This window comes from Macaca mulatta, chromosome 15, assembly GCF_049350105.2.
Source record: "Macaca mulatta isolate MMU2019108-1 chromosome 15, T2T-MMU8v2.0, whole genome shotgun sequence".
Lineage (NCBI taxonomy): Eukaryota > Metazoa > Chordata > Mammalia > Primates > Cercopithecidae > Macaca > Macaca mulatta.
This window is the reverse complement of record NC_133420.1, coordinates 94,604,063-94,628,339: the sequence shown is the minus strand read 5'-3', so window position 1 is coordinate 94,628,339 and position 24,277 is coordinate 94,604,063. Positions and strand designations below refer to the sequence as shown.

At 40.9% G+C, this 24,277-nt stretch overlaps 1 protein-coding gene across 4 annotated transcripts in view; it reads left to right on the top strand.

The window, feature by feature from the left end:
• The first annotated feature begins 2,496 nt into the window (after positions 1–2,496).
• Positions 2,497–24,277, top strand: part of RCL1 (RNA terminal phosphate cyclase like 1) — a 63,189-nt gene continuing 41,408 nt past the window's right edge. For 3 of the 4 annotated variants that reach the window (XM_077965004.1, XM_015117765.3, XM_077965006.1), the window contains exon 1: positions 2,497–2,780. Coding sequence is in view for 2 of the 4 variants with exons in the window: in XM_015117765.3 (XP_014973251.1) it covers positions 2,645–2,780 (136 nt within the window). In the remaining 2 variants the exon portion in view is untranslated. 4 annotated transcript variants of the gene reach the window in all.

Below are 24,277 nucleotides of genomic sequence, written 5' to 3'. Positions count from 1 at the left end.
CATTTGCAACAACATGGATGAAACTGGAGATCATTATGTTAAGGGAAATAAGCTAGGCACAGAAAGACAAACATCACATGTTCTCACCTATTTGTGGGATCTAATAATCAAAACAATTTAACTCATGAGGTAGAGAGTAGAAGGATGGTTACCAGAGACTGGAAAACATATAGGCGGTGGGGATGATGGCGGGCAGGTGGGGATAATAAATGTATACAAAAAAATAGGAAGAATGAGTAAGATCTACTATTTGATAGCACAAGGTGACTGTAGTCAATAACAATTTTACATTTTAAAATAACTAAAACAGTATAACTGTTTTGTTTATATAATAACACAAAAAATAAAATGCATGAGGGGATGAGTACCCTATCCTTCATGATATGATTATTACACATTGTATGCCTGTATCAAAACTTCTCGTGTACCTCATATATACATGTACTCTCTAGGTACAAAAATTAAAAATTAAAAAAATTACATGGAACCACAAAAGACCCAGAATAGCTAAACCTGTCCTAAGCAAAAAGAACAAAACTGGAGGAATCACATTACCTGACTTCAAATTATACTACAGAGCTATAGTAAACAAAATGGCATGGTACTGGCATAAAAGCAGACATATAGATCAGTAGAACGGAGCAGAGAACCCAGAGATAAATCCACACATCTACGGTAAACTCATTTTCGACAAAGTTGCCAAGAACATACGTCGGGGAAAGGACAGTCTCTTCATAAATAGTGCTGAGAAAATTGGATATCCATATGCAAAAGAATGAAACTAGATCTCTATCGCTTGCCATTTACAAAAATCAAAGAAAAATGGATTAAAGGCTGGGAGTACTGGCTCATGCCTGTGAGGCTAAGGTGGGCCAATTGCTTGAACTCAGGAGTTTGAGACCAGCCTGGGTAACATGGCAAAAACCCATCTCTATAAAAAATACAAAAATTAGCTGAGCATGGTGGTGCACACCTGTAGTTCCAGCTAATGGGGAGGCTGAGGTTGGAGGATTGCTAGAACTCAGGAAGTTGAGGCTACAGTGAGTCATGAGCATGCCATTACACTCCACTTTATAACACACTGTTTTCTACATAAGGCTAGCTACATCCCTAATCTTATTTAAGCTCCCACCTCTTTCAGACACTATCATACCCAGCCCCCCTTCCCACCCCGAGCACCCCCATGCATTCTGGAACTCATGGTCTGGTGAGTGTTGTCCAAGAATGGCTACAAACCCACATTACTATGATATTGGACTCCTACTTTCGTAGTCATTTGTTAGTTTTTTTTTTTTTTTTGAGATGGAGTCTCGCTGTGTCTCCCAGGCTGGAGTGCAGTGGCGTGATCTCGGCTCACTGCAAGCTCCGCCTCCCGGGTTCACGCCATTCTCCCGCCTCAGCCTCCCAAGTAGCTGAGACTACAGGCGCCCGCCACCACGCCCGGCTAGTTTTTTGTCTTTTTAGTAGAGACGGGGTTTCACCATGTTAGCCAGGATAGTCTCGATCTCCTGACCTCGTGATCCACCCGCCTCGGCCTCCCAAAGTGCTGGGATTACAGGCTTGAGCCACCGCGCCCGGCCCATTTGTTAGTTAACTGTAAATTTTAGAAGGTTTTTGAGTAGAGAAGTGAAACAATCCAACGTTTGGGAAGATTTTCTTGTGCAGGACTGGAGGAGGACGGGAAGGAAAATCATTGCGTGTGTGTGCGTGGGAAGTTATTACAACTATCTATCTCGAGGCATGCGAGGTAGGAGGGCCTGAATTGCCATGAAACGCAGTGACGATAAACGAAGGGACCCGTGAGAAAGGGGCAAAGAGGTGTCTCTTAATAAAATAAGCAACGGCCTGCTGTGGGAGGATTCGGGTCTCAGTACAGGCTGCCACTGTCAGCTTTGCAATATTCCTCGACCCTTTCTTCATAAGACAGGATGGCTCTACCTTGCAAGGTTACAGCATGGAGCTGGGGGACTGCGCCGGCAGTGCGCTGAGCAGCATCCTTGCGATAGGGTGAGTGTGCCAACCCTTGTTTTCTCCCTTAGAAAGAAAGAGGAGGGGTAGATAATAGCATCTTCACCCCAGTAGTTGCCGTAAGTAGTGATGCTAAGAATCCGGCACGTCGTAGGCATCAATCTCAGTCCGCCATCTCCCCTTGCTACCACGCCAGGAGGTACCCAAAGGAGACTGCCCTGACTGGCAACTCCCGCGCCGGGGTTCCCGGGCCACCCTCACGCGTTGCCTCCAGCCGCGCGCTGTTGCCAAGGCCCGGGCACCGCCCAGCTCCACTACGGACCAATGGCAGCGCGGCTTGGGCACCGCCCAGCTTCAGCGCGAGCCAATGGAGGCGCGGCGCGGGCACCGCCCTGATCCGGCGCGGGCCAATAGCGGCGTGGCCCGGCGTGGTGGCCGCCCCGGTCGGGCGGGGAGGCGGGGAGGTGGCCACTGGCTCCGCCCCGCTCCCCTCTGACCCGGTGTCTAGTCTCTCCGTCTTCCTGTTCCAAACCACGTGGACGCGTCGGGGCTGCGGGAGGCAGCCCCAGCTGCCGCCGTCGGTGTCGCAGCCACCACCACCGCCGGGGTCACGGGTCCCGCGTCTGTCCGAAGTCGCCGCACTCGGGCTGCTCAGGTCTCTGCGGAGGGCGCGCACATGGCGACTCAGGCGAACTCCCTCAGCTACGCGGGGTGCAACTTCTTGCGCCAACGTCTGGTCCTGTCTACCCTGAGCGGGCGCCCCGTCAAAATCCGAAAGATTCGGGCCAGAGACGACAACCCGGGCCTCCGAGGTAACTTGGTGTGAGTGGCGCGCGGCGTGGGCGCGGGGGCTGAGGGGAGACCGAGCTGATGCCCTGGGGGCCCGCGCGGCGTTGGTTGGGCGCTCGGCGTCCTGCGAGCGCGTCGGGGAGGGCAGGTGGTGCGTCGCCTCCAAAGCCGAAGGCGCACGAACGGTGGGGGAGGCGGGGTCGGCGCCCGAGGGGAGCGCTCAGCTGCAAGCTGCGCTCAGAGTCTACGGGGCGCTGGTAGTAAACAGCTGCACGTTTTCCAGCTTTACGTGTAGCAACAAATCCCTGGCGTCGCCCCCTCGCTTCCCTTCAGTCCCTCTTGCCCTCGCCATAAACCTCTCAAAGGAGAAAAACAGTTTGTTGGACCAAAATATGGTGAATGAGCCGAGGGAGAGACATTGGGAGAGAAAAGTACCTCGGGTTGGTTCTCTGTCCGTCTCAAAGCAGGTCTCAGAAGCAGCTGCCCCCTTGGACACCGGCTGTTCCTGTCGCCATGATTTCTCGGCTGCCCTCACACTTGTCCTTGGGTGTGGAGAAAGAAATTTTTAAAATTCTGTTTGTTTTCAGCCGTGACTGTGATTGATGTGCGCAGGACAAGAGCTTTGAGATAGATTTTTAACAGTCATGGGCCTAATTGCCTTGACTTTAGAAAAAAGGTTGGTGACAAGCGCTAAACTGCAGGCTTCCAAGCTCACTTCTTGCTCTACAATGGTAGGTTAAAAAAAAATAGGCCCATTTAAACCGACATCTCATTAAATGGCGCCGGTTTTCAACTGGCCTTGGTTTACACCTGGCCCCCTGGAATGAGATACATGCATTTAAAAACTTCTGACTGGTGGTTATCCCAAGTTGGGCGAGTCAGTAGTCAGGTGAAAAAGGAAAAACCTGTCTGTAAATTGAAAGAGAGTGTTTGTGGTTGGTCCTGGAAGCTTCCTGGGTGGTGGTGATGTGTTTTATTTTGCACTGGCTCTTGTTTTATCTGTCTGAATGCATTTTTTGGATAGTTAGATCTCTGCCTCTACTGGGTGGTGATTGGTTGCACATGAAGGGCGAAGATGCCATGCTATTGATGGAGATAGAAGTTAGGAAGGAAAGAACCAGAATATCCCAGGTACAGTGGTAAAAAACCTAGTGATGGTAGGAAAAACTTGTGTTGGTGGTTCCTGTCCTCTCTCTACTGCTCAAAAACACTGAGAAAGTTAAGGAGAGACCACAAATGGTTTATGGCACGACTTTTCCGTCAACAACTGTTCCACTTAGTTTGACCCTTGGGCAAAGTGTTTGCTTGATTGCTCTGTGGCATTCTCAGCCAGCTCTCCATCCACTTTACCCTCAGGTTAGCTCAGAGAACTTGCCACTAGCTGGATATGGTAAGAAGATGGGCTTCTACTTTGTATAAATACTAGGCATAACTTTTTTTTTTTTTTTTTTTTTTTTTTTTTAAGAGAAATGGAAGTATAGCCTGGAAATCTGGGCTCTCAAATAAATCTAATTCTATTTAGAGTTTTTCTCTTGACAGGTGGCCTCCAATTTAATATTTAATGTTGCAAAGTGTGCTTCTCCTTCTCCTCCTCTACTATATGTGAGCATCTCTTCAAAGCATCTCACACATATGAGCTCCCATTTCTTCCAGGAACAGGGCTTGGCCACTTGGTACTTTCTTGAAAGGGTGTCAGACGCTGATACCTGAGGGAGGTAGAACTGGTTGGCAGGTGTGCTGGTGTTTTACGGGGACTGTTACTTTAGAGCATTATGTGCCTTACCTCGTTCATATACCAGGGGAAGAAAGAGACTCCTGATTATTTGTACATCCTTGTGCTGGCTTCAGGGCCTCAGAAACCTTGTAGATGTTTGTCTGCTTAATTTCTTTCTTTCTTTCTTTCTTTCTTTTTTTTGAGACAGAGTCTTACTCTGTCTCCTAGGCTGGAGTGCAGTGGTGCGATCTCAGCTCACTGGAACCTCCGCCGCCCGGGTTCAAGCAATTCTCCTGTCTCAGCCTCCTGTGTAGCTGGGATTACAGGTGCCTGCCACCATGCCCAGGTAATTTTTAGTAGAGTATTTTTAGTAGAGATGAGGTTTCACCATGTTGGCCAGGCTGGTATCAAACTGCTGACCTCAGGTGATCCACCTGCCTTGGCCTCCCAAAGTGCTAGGATTACAGGTGTGAGCCACTGCACCTGGCCTGTCTGCTTAATTTCTTACAGAGGGAACTGATAGATATGCATTTGCAGATATACATGTATATGTGTATTTGTATGTGTGTACATGTAAGTGTATATACATATACGTACACACATAAATAGATGTAGTCCCTGACACATGATTTCTGGTCATAGTCAAGGGAGTCCTTGGTAGCTTGATTGAAGATGTAGCCGGAAGGCTGTGTTGCCTCTCATCTGTCCCTTTCTGCCTTTTCCTGACTCAGATTCTCAGAGTTGGAAAAAACTCAGAGCATATCCAATAAAATCTTCAGCTCTAATGCAAGAATCACATCTCTTAAAGGTGCTTGCTTAAGCATCCCTCATGGTGTGGGCTTTGGAGGGTAGGGGTGGTATGGGAGGCTTTCGGCCTCAGGAACATTTATTTAGAAAGTGTTTATTGAGCCCCAGTATGTGCAAGGCTTTGTATGGGAGCGTGTAATATGTGTGAGAAGCTGCTTGCCCCTGCTCTCATGGAGCTTGTCATCTAAGTTGGATGTTACTAAGTTTGAGTAACTTGAAATAGGAAGGATTGAGTATTGTACAGGGGCTCAGTGGAGTTCAGAGCAGACTTCCCTGAAAGTTACAAAGGAAGGCAGGTTTTCTGGGTCTGATCTGGAGAGATAGGATTGAGATGGTGGCTGCGGAAATAATTGTTTGCAAAATAAAGTTTTTTTTTTTTTTTTTAAAGAAATTTTACTTTAGAATCGGGGGTACATGTGCATGTTTGTTACGTGGATATATTGCCAACTGGTGGGGACTGGGCTTCTAGTGTACCCATTATCCAAATAGTGAACATTGTACCCAATAGGTAATTTTTCTTTTTTTTTTTTTTTTTTTTGAGACGGAGTCTCGCTCTGTTACCCAGGCTGGAGTGCAGTGGCCGGATCTCAGCTCACTGCAAGCTCCGCCTCCTGGGTTCACGCCATTCTCCTGCCTCGGCCTCCCGAGTAGCTGGGACTACAGGCGCCTGCTACCTCACCCGGCTAGTTTTTTGTATTTTTTAGTGGAGACGGGGTTTCACCATGTTAGCCCATGTTGGGATGGTCTCGATCTCCTGACCTCGTGATCCGCCCATCTCAGCCTCCCAAAGTGCTGGGATTACAGGCTTGAGCCACCGCGCCCGGCCCCAATAGGTAATTTTTCAACCTCCCTCAATCTTCCTCCTTTTTGAGTCCCCACTGTTTGTTATTTCCATGTTTATGTCCGTGTGTATCCATCATTCAGCTCCCATTTATAAGTAAGAACATGCAGTATTTGATTTTCTGTTTCTGAATTAGTTCTCTTGGGATAATGGCCTCTAACTCCGTGTTGCTGCGAAAGACATTATTTCATTCTTTTTTTCTTTGTTTTTTTTTTTAGACAAGGTCTCACTCTGTCATGAGTGCAGTGGTGTGATCATGGCTCACTGTAGCCTCAACCTCTTGGGCTCAGGTGATCCTCTCACGTTAGCTTCCTGAGTAGCTGGGACTACAGATGTGTACCATAGCATCTGGTTGATTTTTAAAATGTTTTTCGTAGAGATGGGGTCTTGTTTATGTTGCCCAGGCTGGTCTTGAACTCCTGGACTCAAGCAGTCCACCTGCCTCAGCCTCCCAAAGTGCTGGGATTACAGGCATGCATCACCATGCCCAGCCTGATTTCATTCTTTTTTTATGGCTGTGTAGTATTCCGTGGTGTATATATACCACGTTTTCTTTATCCAGTCAACCATTGGTGGACACTTAGGTTAGTTCCATCACTTTGGTATTGTGAATAGTGCCGCAATAAACATACAAGTACAGGTGTCTTCTTTGTATAGTGATGTCTTTTCCTCTGGGTAGATACCCAGTAGTGGAATTGCTGGGTCATATGGTAGTTCTGTTTTGAGTTCTTTAAGAAATCTCCATATGAAAGAAACAGTTTTTAAGTCAAAAAGTTCTTTATTTTCTTTATTTTACTGAGGTAAAATCCTTAATTTGTCATGGTCATAATACTTGGCAATTAAGAGCTTGGGCTCAGTATTGGACCTTGGTTTGAGTACGAGTTCTGCCTTTTGCTGTTAGCTCTTGGTCCTTGGGCAAATTCTTTTAACTATTCTCTTCTGAGCCTCAGCTTTTTCACCTGTAAAGTGGGGCCAGTACTACTGACCTTACAAGGTTATTGTGAAGACTAAATGAAATAATACTTCAAAGTGTACTGAACAGTGCCTGGTACATAGGAAGAATAAATGTTAGCTGATTTTATTATTAACTTGAACCCACTTGAACCCACTGGGTATAGGTCTGCTCCCTGGCATGCCAAATCCATTCCTGCTTCTATATGGAAATTTTTCAAATATTTGAAGAGAATTATGCCTTCTGTAAAGTTATCTTCTTAGGTGGTTGTTTCCATGTATTTGTATGTTATATGTAAAGCACAGTAGTTTTCAACCAGGGGCACTTTTGTTCAGTAGGGGACATCTGGGAGCATTTGGAGATATTTTTGGTTGTCACAGCTTGGCAGAGGGGAATGCGACTGGCCTCTAGTGGTCAGAATCCAAGGATGCTGCTAAATATCCTATAGGACAGCCCCCTACAACAAAGAATTATTGCATTCAAAATGTCAGTAGCGCTGATGTAGGAAAATCCTGGCCTACTTGACATTAGTTATTAAGCCTTTTTTTTTCCACGTGTCCCTGAGTGATTAGGAATAGCAGCATGTGACACGAAGAAGACTACACAAGGATTTAGAAACAAATGAGACACAGGTCAAACTCTGACTTCAGGCAAATCAGTGAATCTCTTAAAACTGTGCCCTTCCATTGCAAAGGGGTTGTAAATACTGAAAAGGATCTGAACCCCAAAGAAGGATGGTCCCAGGATGGTGGTTATAATTGTCCAGCCACATGTATAATTTATGCTTCAGTTTTGAGGAACATGAACAATTACGTTTATCTCATTGTACTCTTCCTTTCATTGAAGAGGAAGTAAATATTTTTTTCTTGCTGCTACTGTTTTACTCAAGGTAAAAAAGCCAACACGTAGTTAGTAAGATAGTTGGTGAAGGCGAATGTGTACTGAGGGACAGAGCTGGAAAGAGAATGTGGCCAGCTCCTGCCTGAAGGGCCTGTTCTCTCTCATTTCACAGCGTGATGGACCTGGGTGTTCCTCATCAGTATTATAAAGCAGCTGTGCAAAGTGTCTCTATCTCTGGATTTCATGAGGGCTGTGTCTTGCAGGGTTCAGTTTAACAGTCTCTGTATAGTGTGAGGTCTAAATGGAAGAGAATCCCACCAGAATAATTGTTTAAAGTTGGAATAGCAGAAATAATGGACTTGAACAAGAGCAGTGGTATAGGAGTTAGGAGACAGGACTGCTACTACCCAGGATCCTGAGCAGGTCACGGAACTGAGCCTTAGTGTCTTCCCCTGTGAAACAGAGGAGTTACTTGGTCCCATGGGGGAGTGCTCCATATGGCTTAAGCAGATAAGATTCTGAAAAAGAAGAGCTAAGTGGAGTTTTAATCAAAAGGGTCCTCTAAAATGTGTTAAGGAAGCACGCCACAAAGAGGTCCTTTGAAAGGTCAAACATGTTTTGGTAAACCAATGCATTGTTCTGGGAATAAATCTGTCTGTTCCCAAATTGGATCTTTTAAAGGGAGGATGTGCCTATATTTTATTTCAGCCTGGTTTGGGACCCAGAATTCTTGATGGACAACTGGTTTTGGGGCATGGCAGATAACTGTGCTACTAACTGTAGATTGAATATGTCCTGTTAATAAGGAACATACCCTGTTGTGCCTCTTATGGCAAAGTGTGCTTCCAGGAGATGATTTTTGACTGCCCAAAATAAGACTTCTTTTTTTTTTTTTTTTGACAGACAAATGCCAAGAATCCTAATGACCAATTTTCAGATACAGTGTTGTTTGGAAGCTGTTGTATAAATGCCTTTTCTTTACTTTTCTTTCTCTCTCCCCCTCCCTCCCTCCCTCTCTTCTTCACCCTTCCCCCAATCCCCCTCTCTCTCCCTTTCCCCATCTGTCCCTCCCTCCGTCCCCTTCCTCTCCTTCCTCTTTTTCTCCCTTCCTCCCTCTCTTTCTCTTTCTCTTTTTTTCTTTTTCTTTTTCTTAGAGATGGGGGTCTCACTATGTTGATCAGACTGATCTCAAACTATTGGCATCCAGTGATCCTTCTGCCTCCCTGTCCCAAAGTGCTGAGATTACAGGCATGAGCCACAGTGCCTGGCCATAAGAGCTACTTCAGATGGAACTACCTACCATCTTTTTTAAAAAACCAAACTTTATTTTGAGATAATTGTAGATTCACATGCTGTTATAATAAATAATGCAGAAAGATCCTGACTGTACGGCCATCTTTTTTTCATTTAATTGCTTTTGTGCCTTTGTACAAAATCAGTTTAGCATTTTTGTGTGGATCTCTTTCTGGGTTCTCCATTTTGTTGCATTGATTTACATGTCTGTCTCTTGTCAATACCACACAGTCTTTTTTTTTTGAGATGGAGTCTTGCTCTGTTGCCGCTGGAATGCAGTGGTGTGATCTTGGCTCACTGCAGCCTCTGCCTCCCAGGTTCAAGTGATTCTCCTGTCTCAGCCTCCAGAGCAGCTGGAATTATAGGCGTGTGCCACCACGCCTGGCTATTTTTTTTTTTTTTTGTATTTATGTAGAGACAGGGTTTCACCGTGTTGGCCAGGCTGGTCTTGAACTTCTGAGCTCAAGTAATCCACCCGCCTTGGGCTGTCAAAGTGCTAGGATTACAGGTGTGAGCCACCGCTCCTGGCCAGTATATCACACAGTCTTGATTACTTACTGTAGCCATATAATGAGTCTTGAAGTTGGTTAGACTGATTCCTCCCAGTTTATTTTTCAAAATCATTTTAGTTATTCCAGTTCCTTTGCCTTTCAATATAAATTTTAGAATAATCTTATCTAATATACAAAAAAGCTTTCCAATATTTTGACAAGAACTATATTATACCTATATGTCCATTTGGGGATAATTGTCGTCTTTATTATGTTGAGGTGTTAATCCATGAACGTGATCTGTCTCTCTACTTACTTAAATCTGTTTCTTTTCCCTAGATGAAATATTATAGGTTTATTTAAAACATAATTCTCATCTTGCGATGAGAAATGTTCATTTGTTCATAAAATGTTCATTTTTCAATGTTTACAAAATGTTCATTTTTTTTTTTACTTTGTAATTTACAAATATACAGAAGTAGTTTACTGAAATTTATATTACGTATTTATTACGGCAGGTAACTACATGGAAAAAAATTTTGTTCTGTCTTAAGCATACTGGGGAATAAACCATTTGACAAATTGTTGCACATCTGAAACCACAGTGCATAACAAACTTCAAAAAATGGTAAGTTTTTTTGTTTGTTTTTTTTTTGTTTTTTTTAAGACGGAGTCTCGCTCTGTCGCCCAGACTGGAGTGCAGTGGCACGATCTTGGCTCACTGCATCCTCTGCCTCCTGGGTTCACGCCATTCTCCTGCCTCAGCCTCCAGAGTAGCTGGGACTACAGGCGTCGGCCACCACGCCCAGCTAATTTTTTTATTTTTAGTAGAGACGGGGTTTCACTGTGTTAGCCAGGATGGTCTCAATCTCCTGGCCTCGTGATCCGCCTGCCTCGGCCTCCCAAAGTGCTGGAATTACAGGCGTGAGCCACCACGCCTGTCTGTTTTGTTTTTTTAAGACAGGGTCTTGCTCTTTTGCACAGGCTGGGGTGCAGAGGTGTGACCTTAGCCCACTGCAACCTTGAATTCCTGGGCTCAAGCAATCCTCCTGCCTCAGCCTCCTGAGTAGCCAGGACTATAGGTGTGTACCACTACACTTGGGTATTTTTCTTTCTTTCTTTCTTTCTTTTTTTTTTTTTTTTTCAGAGGCAGGGCTCACTGTTTTGTCCAGGCTGATCTAGGAGCTCCTGGGCTCAAGCAGTCCCCCTGAGTTGAGGGGGACTTTAGTCCTCCAAAGTGTTAGGATTACAGGTGTTGAGCCACTACATCTGACCAAAATGTTAAAGACATAAACAAGGCTTATTTACCTTACTTAGATCATAAATGTAGATCAGAAGACAAAAGTAGATTTTCCTTGTCAAAGTATGCAGCGTTTCAGAACTTTGGCTTCTTTATTTAGTGCTTTTAGAACCAAGACTCACCAAGCACCATTATTTAGGATATTAACACACATTTTCTGTATCTGAATTTCTTCTTCTAACATCATAATAATGATTTTTAGAAGGCAAAGAGAATACAAGGTGATCTTCATGCTTATATTGTATTAAAACACAATTCGGCCGGGCGCGGTGGCTCAAGCCTGTAATCCCAGCACTTTGGGAGGCCGAGACGGGTGGATCACGAGGTCAGGAGATCGAGACTATCCTGGCTAACGCGGTGAAACCCCGTCTCTACTAAAAATACAAAAAACTAGCCGGGCGAGGTGGCGGGCGCTTGTAGTCCCAGCTACTCGGGAGGCTGAGGCAGGAGAATGGCGTAAACCCGGGAGGCGGAGCTTGCAGTGAGCTGAGATCCGGCCACTACACTCCAGCCTGGGCGACAGAGTGAGACTCCGTCTCAAAAAAAAAAAAAATAAAAAATAAAAAAATAAATAAATAAATAAAACACAATTCAAGGGAATTCTAGTCTTCCCTCCCCTCAACTTAGGGATTTCATTTATACCCTTATATCCACAACTTCCAGTCACCTGTTTGGTGTTTTCTAAGTCCAGGAATATTCAAGTTGGATTTAGAATTGGAGTGATAGTAGATCCAATCACAGATCCCACCTGTTCTTTGATTTTTATCTTTTGGATTCCTAAGTTTTCTTGATTATTCACTCACAAGTTGACTTAGTTCAGCACTTGACCATGATTGTAGTGCTTCCCAGGTCGACTCCTTGTCTCACTGGAGAGACAGTGTGAAAGGTAAAAAAAAAAAGGTACTGAATTCTCTTCTGGCAGTGTGGGTCATATTCACTGTTTGTGATTTAAAAGTGCTTCATGTGGAAGGCAAGGCAGTCTGACCTGGAAAATGCAGGGTTGCACTTCTGGCACTTAAACGGGCTGTTCCCTGTGTGTTGGCGATAGTGACTGGTCAGTTCATCTGAGAGGACAGATTTCCACTCATGGCCATCTCAGGCCCAGTGGTAAGGTTTCTCATCTGTGTAGGTTTGCAGGTGTTTCTTGAGGTGAGAGCTCAAGTTCTGGGGAACTCAGAGTCTATTTCTTTTGTTGCTGTTATATAGTTTTCAGCATACAAGTCCAGTACATGTTTTGTTAGAATTATTTGTAAATATGTTGGGGTTTTTTTTGGAGCAATTTTAAATGGTGTATCATATTTTAAATTTTAGTTTCTGTGTTCATTATTAGTATATAGAAATACCATTGGGGTTTGTGTATGTGTGTGTGTGTGTGTGTGTATGTTTATCTGGTATCTTCCAGCATTGCTGAATTTATTTAGTAGGTTTTTTTTCCCTTGTCATTTCCTTGGAATTTATTTTCTATGTAGCTGGTCATGTTTTCTACAAATAGTAACAGTTTGATTTCTTCATTTTTGATATGTATGCCTTTTATTTTCTTCTGCCTTATTGTACTGGCTAGAATTTCTAGCACCATGTTAAGTAAAATGGGTGGGAGGGAACATCCTTGCCTTGTTCCCTATCTTAGGGGGAAAGCATCCCCTTAAGTATGTTAGCTATAAATTTTATGTAGATTTTTAAAAGTCAAGTTGAGAAAGTCATCTTTTATTACAAATTTTCTAAGTTTTTTTTTTTAAAAACAATGAATGAATGTTGTATTTTGTCCAATGCTTTTTCTGCACCAATTGATGTGACCATGTGATTTTTCTTCTTCAGCCTATAAATATGGTGTATTGTCTTGATTGATATTTAAATATTGAACTAGCCCTGCATTCCTGGAATAGATTCTACTTGAGATATATATATCACATATATGGAAGAAATGCTCTAGTAAAATAGGGATAGAGAGGGATTACTTTCTTCCAATGTGTTCATGAGGAATAGTTTTGAAGAGTTCAGATATAAAGTATATATTCTTTTCTTGTTGGGTGGAGTGCTCTATAAATATTGGTTAGATCCTATTGGTTCATAGTGGTGCTGAGTTCTTCTTTGTCCTTGCTGATTTTTCTGTCTAGTTCTATTGATTATTGAGAAAGGTGTCTCTGACAATAATTGTGAATTTGTCTCTCTTGTTCATTTCTATATATATATAGATCTATATATCAATATAGATCTATATGTCAATATAGATCTATATATATATCAATCACACATATGTGTACACATACATATATATTGCTGAATTTTATTTCCTAATATTTTGTTAAGGATTTTTGTATGTTCATGAGCAATATTGGTCTGTAGTTTTTTTTTCTGTGCTGCTTTGGTCTGGTTTTGGTATCAGGATAGCACTAGTTTAAAATCAATTGGAAAGTTTCCTGTTTTCTGAAAGAGATTGTGTAGAATTGTTTTTAATTCTTTAAATGTTTGGCAGAATTTCATATGGGCCAAGAGATTTCTTTTTTGGGAGTTTTTAGATTATGTATTTCACTTCCTGAATGTTTATAGGGCTATTCAAGTGATGTATTTTGTATATGTAAGTTGTGGTAGTTTGTGTTTTTTGAAGAAGTGGTCCATTTCATCTAACTTGTTGAATTAATATGTGTAGAGTTTACAGTATTTCCTTATTATCCTTTTGATGTCTACAGGATCTGTAGTGATATCTCCTGTTTTATTCCTGATGTTGCTAATTGTGTCTGTCTGTTGGGGGGCGGGGGTGTCTTTCTTTGTGTCATCACCTTTTTGGTCAGTCTTCCTAGATGATGTCAATTTTATTGATCTTTTTAAAGACCCAGTTCTTTGTTTCACTGGTTTTTCTATCTTGCTTTTCTGTTTTTCGTTTTATTTCTGCTCTTATTTCCTTCTTTCACTTGCTTTGAGTTTGTCTTTCTCTTTTTCTAAGTGTTTGAGGTGGATCATAGATTATTAGGAACTTTTTCTGTTTCCTAGTGTATACATTTAAAGCAATTACATTTTTGTGTCAAGATTGCCTTAGCTGTATCACATAAATTTTGGTATATTTCATTTTAATTTTCATTTAGGTCAATGTAATTTTTATTTTCTTTGAAACTCTTACTCTTTGACCTTTATTTATTTATTTATTTATTTTGGAGATGGAGTTTTACTCTTGTTGTCCAGGCTGGAGTGCAATGGCGTGATCTCAGCTCACCGCAACCTCTGCCTCCCAGATTCAAGTGATTCCCCTGCCTCAGCCTCTTGAGTAGCTGGGATTACAGGCATGCACCATCATGCCTGGCTAATTTTTTATTTTTAGTAGAGACAGGGTTTCTCCATATTGGTCAGGTTGGCCTTGAACTCCTGACCTCAGGTGATCTGCCCACCTCAGCCTCCCAAAGTGCTGGGATTAACAGGCGTTAGTCACAGCGCCTGGCAGCTATGGGTCATTTATAAGTGTGTTGTTTAGTTTCCATGTGTTTGGATATTTTCTGCTGTTGATTTTAATTTCATTCCATTGTGGTCAGAAAACATTCTCTGTATGATTTTGGTTCTTTTAAATTCATTGAGGTTTTTTTAATGCCCAAGATATGGTCTATCTTGGATATATAATCTGTAGACACTTAGAACAAGTATATATTCTTTTCTTGTTGGATGGAGTGCTCTATAAATGTTGATTAGATCCTATTGGTTCATAGTGGTGCTGAGTTCTTTGTCCTTGCTGATTTTTCTGTCTAGTTCTATTGATTATTGAGAAAGGGGTCTCTGACAATAATTGTAGATTTGTCTCTCTTGTTCATTTCTATCAATTTTTCTTTGCATATTTTACAGCTTTGTTTGATACATTTAGGATTGCTACATCCTCTTAGTGCTACATTGACTCTTTTCTTATATAATGTGTCACTCTGTCTCTAGTATTTTTAAATTTTTTATTATTAATTTTAAGACAGGGTCTCTCTTTCATAAACCAGGCTGGAGTGCAATGGTGCGATCTCACCTCATTGCCACCTCCACCTCCTAGGCTCAAGTGATCCTCCTGTTTCAGCTCCCCAAGTAGCTGGGACTACAGGCCACTACGCCTGGCTAATTTTTGTATTTTTTATAGGGACAGGTTTTCGCCATGTTACCCAGGCTGGTCTCCCAACTCCTGAGCTCAAGTGATCCACTTGCCTTTGCCTCCCAGTGTGCTGGGATTATAGGCGTGAGCCACTGTCTACTGGTTTTTTAGGGTGGAAGAAATGCTGTAGTAAAATAGGGATAGAGAGAGATTACTTTCTTCCAATGTGTTCATGAGGACTAGTTTTGAAGAGTTTAGATATAAATAAGAAACTTGAAAGGCAGTAAAAACAGCATAAATCAGAGAATTAGGTTGCCCTTGGTTGTGAAAATTATCACGAATTGCTTTTCGTTTTTTTGTTTGTTTTTGAGATGCTGTCTCACTCCATCGCCCAGGCTGGAGTGCAGTGGCACGATCTTGGCTCACTGCAACATCTGCCTCCTGGGTTCAAGCAATTCTCGTGCCTCAACCTCCCAAGTACCTGGGATTACAGATGTGCACCACTACGCCCAGCTAATTTTTGTATTTTTGGTAAAGACGGGGTTTCACCATGTTGGCCAAGCTAGTCTCGAACTCCTGGCCTCAAGTGATCCTCAAGTGATATGCCTGCCTTGGCCTCCCAAGGTACTAGGGTTAACAGGCCTGAGCCACCGCATCCTGCCGCTTTTCGTATTTTTAAAAGTATTTTTTCTTTCAACTTTGTTTTTCATTTTTTAAAATAAATCTTTACTAAATCATACTGTATACTGAGAAAGTGTGTAACCAATAAATGTACAGTTTGATGAATTATTACTGTGGACATACCCACGTAGCTATTACCCATGAAAAAAAAACAGAGTATGCCAGCCTCCTCCCATGCTTGTGCCCAGCCACACCATTCCCTCCCACTGCCAAGGTAAGCATTAAATTTTTAACACCATGGATTGACCGGGCACGGTGGCTCATGCCTGAAATCCCGGCACTTTGGGAGGCCAAGGCAGGTGGATCACCTGAGGTAGGGAGTTCAAGACCAGCCTGACCAACATGGGGAAACCCCGGCTGTACCAAAAATACGAAATAGGCGGGCGTGGTGGCGCATGCCTGTAATCCCAGCTACTAGGGAGGCTGAGGCAGGAGAATCACTTGAACCCTGGAGGTAGAGGTTGTAGTGAGCCGAGATCGTGCCACTGCACTCCAGCCTGGGCAAACAAGAGCGAAATTCTGTCTTAAAAACAAAAAAACCCACCATGGATTAGGTTTCTAAAATATTAACTATAATTTTCGTAAATGGAATCATATAGTATGTAATTGTTTGTGTGCCTGGCCTCTTTAGCTCTGTGTTTGTGACAGATCTCCGTGTTGGAGTAGCAGTAGTTTGTTGACTTTCTTTACTACGTCATGTTATTCTGATTTTAATGTGCCACAATTTAGTTTTGATGAAAATTTGGCTTGTTTCCATTTTTAACTATTAAGAACAGTGAGGTCAAGAATATTCTTGTACAGTCTTTTGGTGTACATATATATGTATTTCTCTTGCCTGAATGCTGGGTCATAGGGTGTGCCTATGTTTAGTTTTCCCAAGTGATTGTACAAAGTGGTTGTGAGTATATCTGAGGTCTTAGTTACTCTACATCCTATTCAGTGCTTGGTATTGCCAGTCTGTTTAATTTTAACCAATTTTGTAGGTGTGTTGTAGTCGTTCATTGTGGTTTTAATTTATATTCCCCTATGACTAATGAGATTAAGCACCCTTTCTTTTGCTTTGTTTTTAATTATCACAAATAATTGTAGGTATTTAGTATTTATTGGGCACAGTGTGATATTTTGATACATGTCTACAATGTATAATGATAAAATCAGGGTAATTAGCATATCCATCACCTCAAACATTTCTTTGTGCTGAAAACATTCAAAATCTGTTCTAGCTATTTAAAAATATACACCAGCCTGGACAACATAGCAGACCCCATCTCCGCAAAAATAAAAATAAAAAATTAGCCAGGTGTGGTGGTGCACATCTATAATCCCAGCTACTCAGTAGGCTGAGGTGGGAGGATCACTTGAGCCCAGGAGTTGGAGGTTTTCAGTGAATCATGATCACACCATTGTACTGGGCAATAGAGCAAAACCATGTTTCTTAAAAAATAAAGGAAAAAAAGAAAATATGCAATAAATTATTGTTAATTACAGTCACTCTATAGTGCTATAGAACATTAGAACTTACTTCTTCTATCTACCTGTACTTTTGTATTTGTTAACCAGCCTTTGGCTATTCTTCCTTCTCCCCTCCCTTTCCCTGCCTCTAGTAACCACTGTTCTATCCTCTACTTTCTATGGGATCACCTTTTTTGCTTCCATGAGATACGTGGTATTTATCTTTCCGTGTCTGGCTTATCTTACTTAACATAATGGCCTCCAAAAGCCTCTTCATGTTGCTGCCAGTGACAGAATTTCGTGTTGTTGTTGTTGTTTTTTAATGGCTAAATAGTATTCCACTGTGTGTGTTTATGAATAGCGCTTCAATAAACCTAAGAGTGCAGATATCTCATTGACACTGATTTCTTTCCTTTTGGTATATACCTAGTAATGGGATTGCTGGATCATATGGTGGTTCTATTTTTAGTTTTTGAGGAATATCCATACTGTTTCCCATAATGGCTATACTAATTTACATTTCCACCAACAGTGTATGTAAGTTCCTTTTTTTGTATCCTTGCCATCATTTGTTATTTTTTGTCTTTTTGATAATTGCCATTCTAACTGGGGTGAGATGATATCTCATTGTGGCTTTGATTTATATTTCCCTGATAATTAGTAATGCTGAGCACTTTTTCATATACCTGTTGGCCATTTGTATGTGTTTTGAGGGATGTCTATTTGGCTTTTTTGCTGACTTTTAAAATTGGATTTGTATTTTTGTGTATGTGCTGTTGAGTTCCTTGTATATTCTGGTTATTAATCCCTTGTTGGTTGGATAGTTTGTATTTTTCTTTCATAGCTTCACTCCAGTGGTTTCCTTTGCTCTGCAGAAGCTTTTTAGTTTGTTGTAATCCCTTTTGCTTTTGCCTAGTTTTTCTTTTGTTGCCTATGATTTTGAGGTCTTCTCCAGAAAATATTTGCCCAGAACAAACATCCTATAATGTTTCTCTAATGTTTTCTTCTAGTAGTTTCATAGTATTGGACCTTACGTTTACGTCTTTAAGTTCATTTTTTTAAATATGATGAGTGTAGGCATCTAGTTCCTTTCTTCTGCATATGGCTGTAGTTTTCCCAGCACCATTATGTCTATTTTTAAATTTTAGAAATAGAGACAAAGTTTCACTATATTGTGCAGGCTGGTCTCAATCTCCTGGGCTCAGATGATCCTCCTGCCTCAGCCTCCTAAAAGGCTGGGATTACAGGCTTTGTAGTATATTTCAGAGGCACATAGTGTAATGCCTCTTGCTTTGTTTTTTTTTCTCAGAATTGCTTTGGCTGTTAAAGGTCTTTTGTGGCTCCATATGCATATTAGGATTTTTTTTTCTGTTTCTGTAAATAATGTCATTGGTATTTTGATAGGGATTGCATTGAATCTGTAGATAAAGATGGAATGTGTTTCAATTTTTTGTGTGTCCTCAATTTTTTTTTGACCAGGATTTTATAGTTTTCCTTTTAGAGAACTTTCACCTCCTTGGTTAAATTTATTTCTAGGTATTTTATTTTATTTTTTTGGTTATTGTAAGTGCAATTGCTTATTGATTTCTTTTTTCTGCGAATTCATTGTTAGTGTATAAAAATGTTACTGATTTTTGTGTATCGATTTTGTATCCTACAACTTTACTGAATTTGTTTATCAGTTCTAGGAGTTTATGACAGTATTTTAAGAGTTTTCTATGTATAAGATCATGTTGTCTGCAAACGGGAACAGTTTAACTTCCTCCTTCCCAATTTGGATGCTCTTTCTTTCTTTGTCTTGCCTAATTGTTTTGGCTAGGATAGGACTTCCAGTACTGTGTTCAGTAGGAGCAGTGATAGTAGGCATCCTTGACTTGTTCCATATCTTAGAGGAAAAGCTTTAAAATTTCCCCCATTCAGTATGTTAGATGTGAGTTTGTCATATACGGCCTTTTTTGTGTTGAGGTGTGTTCTTTCTATACCTAACTTGTTAAGAGTTTTTGTCATGAGGGGGTTTTGAAATTAAAAAAAAATTTTTTTAGAGGTAGAGTCTGACTTTGTTGCCCAGGCTGGAGTGCAGTGATACAATCATAGTTTACTGCAACCTTGAACTCCTGGGCTCAAGCAGTCTTTCCAGCCTGGTCTCCCTACAGGTGTGTGCCACCATGCCCGGCTTTTGTATTTTTTGTAGAGATGGGGGTCTCGCTTTGTTCCCCAAGCTGGTCTCCAACTCCTGGGCACAAGCAATCTTCCTCCTTTGGTTTCCCAAAGTGTTGGGATTCTAGGCATGAGCCACAGTGCTTAGCCTCCTGTCCTTTTAAAAATTGTTTTCTGGTTGATTCGTATATCCTTTTTTTCTTCCTCTCTTATCATTGTAGTTCGATGGTTTTCTATAGTGATAAGATTTGATTTTTTTTTCTCTTTGTCCTTTGTGTATTTGTTCTACCAGTGAGTTTTATACTTTTGTGTATTTTCATGATAGTGGTTATCGTTTTTTCATTTCTAGATGTAAGACCTTCTTGAGCATTTCTTGTAAGACCTGGCTAATGGTAATGAATTTCCTCAGTTTTTGCTTGTCTGGGAAAGACCTCATTTCTAAAGGACAGCTTTTTTGGGTATAGTGTTCTTGGTTGACATTTTTTTTTTTTTTTCCTTTCAGCATTTTGAATATATCATCTTATTCTCTCATGGTCTGTAAGGTTTCTCCAGAGAAATCTGTTTTAAGTGTAATGGGGATTTCCTTGTATTAACTTGATGCTTTTTTCTCTTGCCTTTTTTAGAATTCTCTTATCTTTCACTTTTGACGGTTTAACTATAATATGCCTTGGGAAGACCCTTTTGGGTTGAATCTATTTCGGAACCTTTGAGCTTCCTGGATCTGTGTGTTCATACCTCTTATCAGACTTGGGAGGTTTTCAGCTATTTCATTTGGCAGGCTTTCTGTGCTTCCTTTTTTCTCCTCCTTCTGGAACTTTCATAACATGAACATTTGTTTGCTTAATGATTTCCTGTAAGTCTTGTAGGTGTTCTCATTTCGTTTTCATTCTCATTTCTTATTTCTTTGAGTAGGTAATTTCAAAAGACTTATCTTCAAGTTAGAGATTTGTGTCTTATGCTTGATCATGTCTGCTATTTTAGTCCTATTATATTTATTTCATTCATTGAAGTCTTAAGCTGCAGGATTTCTGTGTATTTTTAAAAAATGATTTGTATCCCTTTGTTGATTTTTTTTAACACATTGTAAATTTTAAAATTAACCCAGGAAGCATCAAATATGGCCCAGTGGGGTGGGATAGGGGTAGGTGGCTCCATCTTCATTTGGCACCATGCTGAAAGGTACAGTAGCCACTTGAAACTCGGCTTGAGGATGTTGGGCCACTGGTCTAGGGTGTCTGAGTGGTGACTTATCCTCAGGGGAAAAGTGGAGTTTTTGCTACTTGCTGCTGGAGCAAGGCACACTCCAGCCATTGTTCTAATTCCAAGATGGTGTAGCACAGGCCACAGGGAGCTGGGCACAGGGTTGACTCCTTCTCTGTGGGGAGCACAGCTATGCATACTCCAGGCAGCTTAGGCCTGTGAGGACTGTAGGATTCCTCAATGGTGAGGTCTGTAAGTGTCCAAGGTGTTGATACAGATCGCTAGGCTCCTCTTTCTTACCTCCTTGCAGAAGGGAGTAGTCCTTTTGGTTCCCAGCTGATCCTGGTTGGGAATTGGGGTGATAGAAGCTTGGCATTTCCTTCTGCTCTCTATGTGGTCATCTCGAGTTTCTTTTATAAACTCTTCTGATGCACTCTGGCACCCTTCCTCAGTTATTTGTGTTATAGTCTAGTTGTTTATTTGTTGTTTTGGCTGTCTTTTTGAGGGATTTCTAGCCGGCCATCTTGATCTGAGCACCTTTTCTTTGATGTATCGGTCAGTTGGATATCCTCTTTTATGAAGTCTCCATTCAGATATTTTGCTTATTTTTCTGTCTTTTTCTTATTTAACTGTTGATTCATTGGTATATTCTGGATATGTTAAAGGATTGCACATATCTGTGTCTTGTCTTTTGACACTTTCAGTGTAGTCTTTTGATAAATAATAGTTTATAGTTTTAATATCCAATTTATAAATCTTGTCTATCCTTTTACCATGAAGACATTCTCCGTGAACTTTAAAGCCTTCTGTTTTAAAATATAAACTCTTACATTTAACGAACTCATTTGCCATTCTTTTTAAAATAGAATTTTACTGAGGAATAGATACCGAATTTTATCAGGTGCTTTTCCTGGAATAATTAAGCCAGTTAGTTGAATTGTTTCCCCTGTTTATATAATATTATATTTAACTAATGTTGTAGTTTTCGTTGTGCTTTATCTATAGCCCCTTTTTGGGATGCACCTTTCTTAATCACAGTAGTAATTTTTAAGAATAACATCATTTCTGAGATGTTATTTAAGATTTTTCATCTGTTCTCATTAAATGAGATTAGCTTGTAATTCAGATGGTTTTTAGTGATGTTCTTAACTATGCTACGATAGCCATCTTTACACACTCTTTTTTGTACTTTGGGTAAAATAATAATAATAATAATTATTGTATAATAATTGTATATAATAATGCACATATAGAAATAAACATACATATTTATACATACATACATAATTATGTATGTATATAATTATTGTATAATAATTGTATATAATAATGCACATATAGAAATAAACATACATATTTCCAAGTGAGGAGATGTCTTATTATTATTATTATTATTATTATTTTTGAGATGGAGTCTTGCTGTGTCGCCCAGGCTGGAATGCAGTGGTGCGATCTCAGCTCACCGCAAGCTCCGCCTCCCGGTTTCACGCCATTCTCCTGCCTCAGCCTCCCGAGTAGCTGGGACTACAGGTGCTCGCCACCACGCCTGGCCAATTTTTTTGTATTTTTAATAGAGACAGAGTTTCACCATGTTAACCAGGATGGTCTTGATCTCCTGACCTCATAATCCGCCTGCCTTGGCCTCCCAAAGTGCTGGGATTACAGGCATGAGCCAGTGTGCTTGGCCAGTAATTATTTTTTTTATTTGAATGTTAGGGGAAAAAACTTCCAGTGACTTAATCAGTGCCCTTTTCTGTTTATTATTTGAAAAAATTTCTTGTTTTCTTTTTAGGTCTTTTTGTGTCTTTTTCATTTATCTGGTTTGTCATTTTTTACATAGCTTCCTGTCTAAATTCCAAATATATTGGTAACTAATGGAGAATCGTTTACCATAAAGCTCTTAATCTTTTTTATTAATTATATCTTTTTTATTTTATTGAGTCACATCTTATTTCCTTTTACAAATAAGTGGTTGATTTGTGTTGTATGTTCTCAATTAATTAGCTTGATTTATTTTTTCACCTTTTTTTTTTTTTTTTTTTTTTGAGACAGGGTCTCGCTCTGTCATCCAGGCTGCAGTGCAGTGGCTCCGTTATGACTCACTTCAGCCTCAACCTCTTGGGATCAAGGGATCCTCCTGCCTCAGCTCTCCCCTGACCATGCCCCCCTGAGTAGCTAGGACTGGGACTATAGGTGTGTGCCACCATGCCTGGCTAATTTTTGTATTTTTTGTAGAGACAAGGTTTTGTCATGTTGCCCATGCTGGTCTCGAACACCTAGGCTCAAGTGATCTGCCCGCCTCAGCCTTCCAAAGTACTGGGATTACAGGTGTGTGCCACCACACCCAACTTTATATTTTATTTTCTTTTTCTCTTCTTTTGAGATTATCACTTTACTGTTTGGCTTGTAATTTTGTGTCATTTCTAAACTCTCAGTTCATTTTGCTCTTGCTTTTCTAATATATATATATATATATATATATATATATATTTTTTTTTTTTTTTTTTTTTTTTTTTTTTTTGAGACAGAATTTGGCTTTTGTTGCCCGGGCTGGAGTGTAGTGGCATAATCTCAGCTCACTGCAACCTCTGCCTCCTGGGTTCAAGCTATTCTCCTGACTCAGCCTCCCAAGTAGCTGAGATTAGTTGCCTACCACCATGCCCAGCTAATTTTTGTATTTTTAGTAGAGACCGGGTTTCACCATGTTGACCAGGCTGGTCTTGAACTCCTGACCTCAGGTGATCCACCTGCCTCAGCCTCCCATAGTGCTGGGATTACAGGCGTGAGCCATCGCACCCAGGCCCAATGTCTAAGGTTTTTAAAGTGATAAATTTTTCTTTGGTAGAGTCTCATATATTCTGATGAAATTTTTATTTCTATGTAAGATGTTTTATTATGTTCTGCAATTTTTTTTTCTTGACCTCAGTATAATTTAGGAAAGATATTTGGTTCTTTACATTAAAATTTTTTTATCACATTGTATATAATAATGCACATATAGAAATAAACATACATATTTCCAAGTGAGGAGATGTCTTAATTTATTCTGGGAATTGAGTATTTGTTTGTAATGTCTACCTCTTTGGATTTAATGAGGAAAGTAATGACTCCTAATTTTGCACGTTAACAGTTCACTGTCTTGTCTTCTGGTTATTCCCTAAAAAAATTGAAATCGGGCCAGGCATAGTGGCTCATGCCTGTGATCCCAGCACTTTGGGAGGCCGAGGCGGGCGGATCACGAGATCAGGAGATCAAGACCATCCTGGCTAACACAGTGAAACCCCGTGTCTACTAAAAATACAAAACATTAGCTGGGCGTGTTGGCCGGCATCTGTAGTCCCAGCTACTCGGGAGGCTGAGGCAGGAGAATGGTGTGAACCCGGGAGGTAGAGCTTGCAGTGAGCCGAGATCATGCCACTGTACTCCAGCCTGGGCAACAGAGCAAGATTCCGTCTCAAGAAAAAAAAAAAAAAAAAAAAGCTTTCTTAGGGGTACATAGTATTATAAAGATCTGTCATAGGCCATTCAATGCAAACAGTTTTGTTGGCTATTTAAATCATGTTGCAGTACCTTTGTTTTTTTTAATTTAAATTTTATGTATTTTAAGAAGTATGCACATGGCACAAAATTCAAAGGGAATAAAAAGGTTTGTAGAGCAGGGTTCCTCAACCCCAGACAGGGCAGGATTGGTGGAATGGTTGAAGAATGGAACTGTTCCACCTCAGATCATCAGGCGTTAGA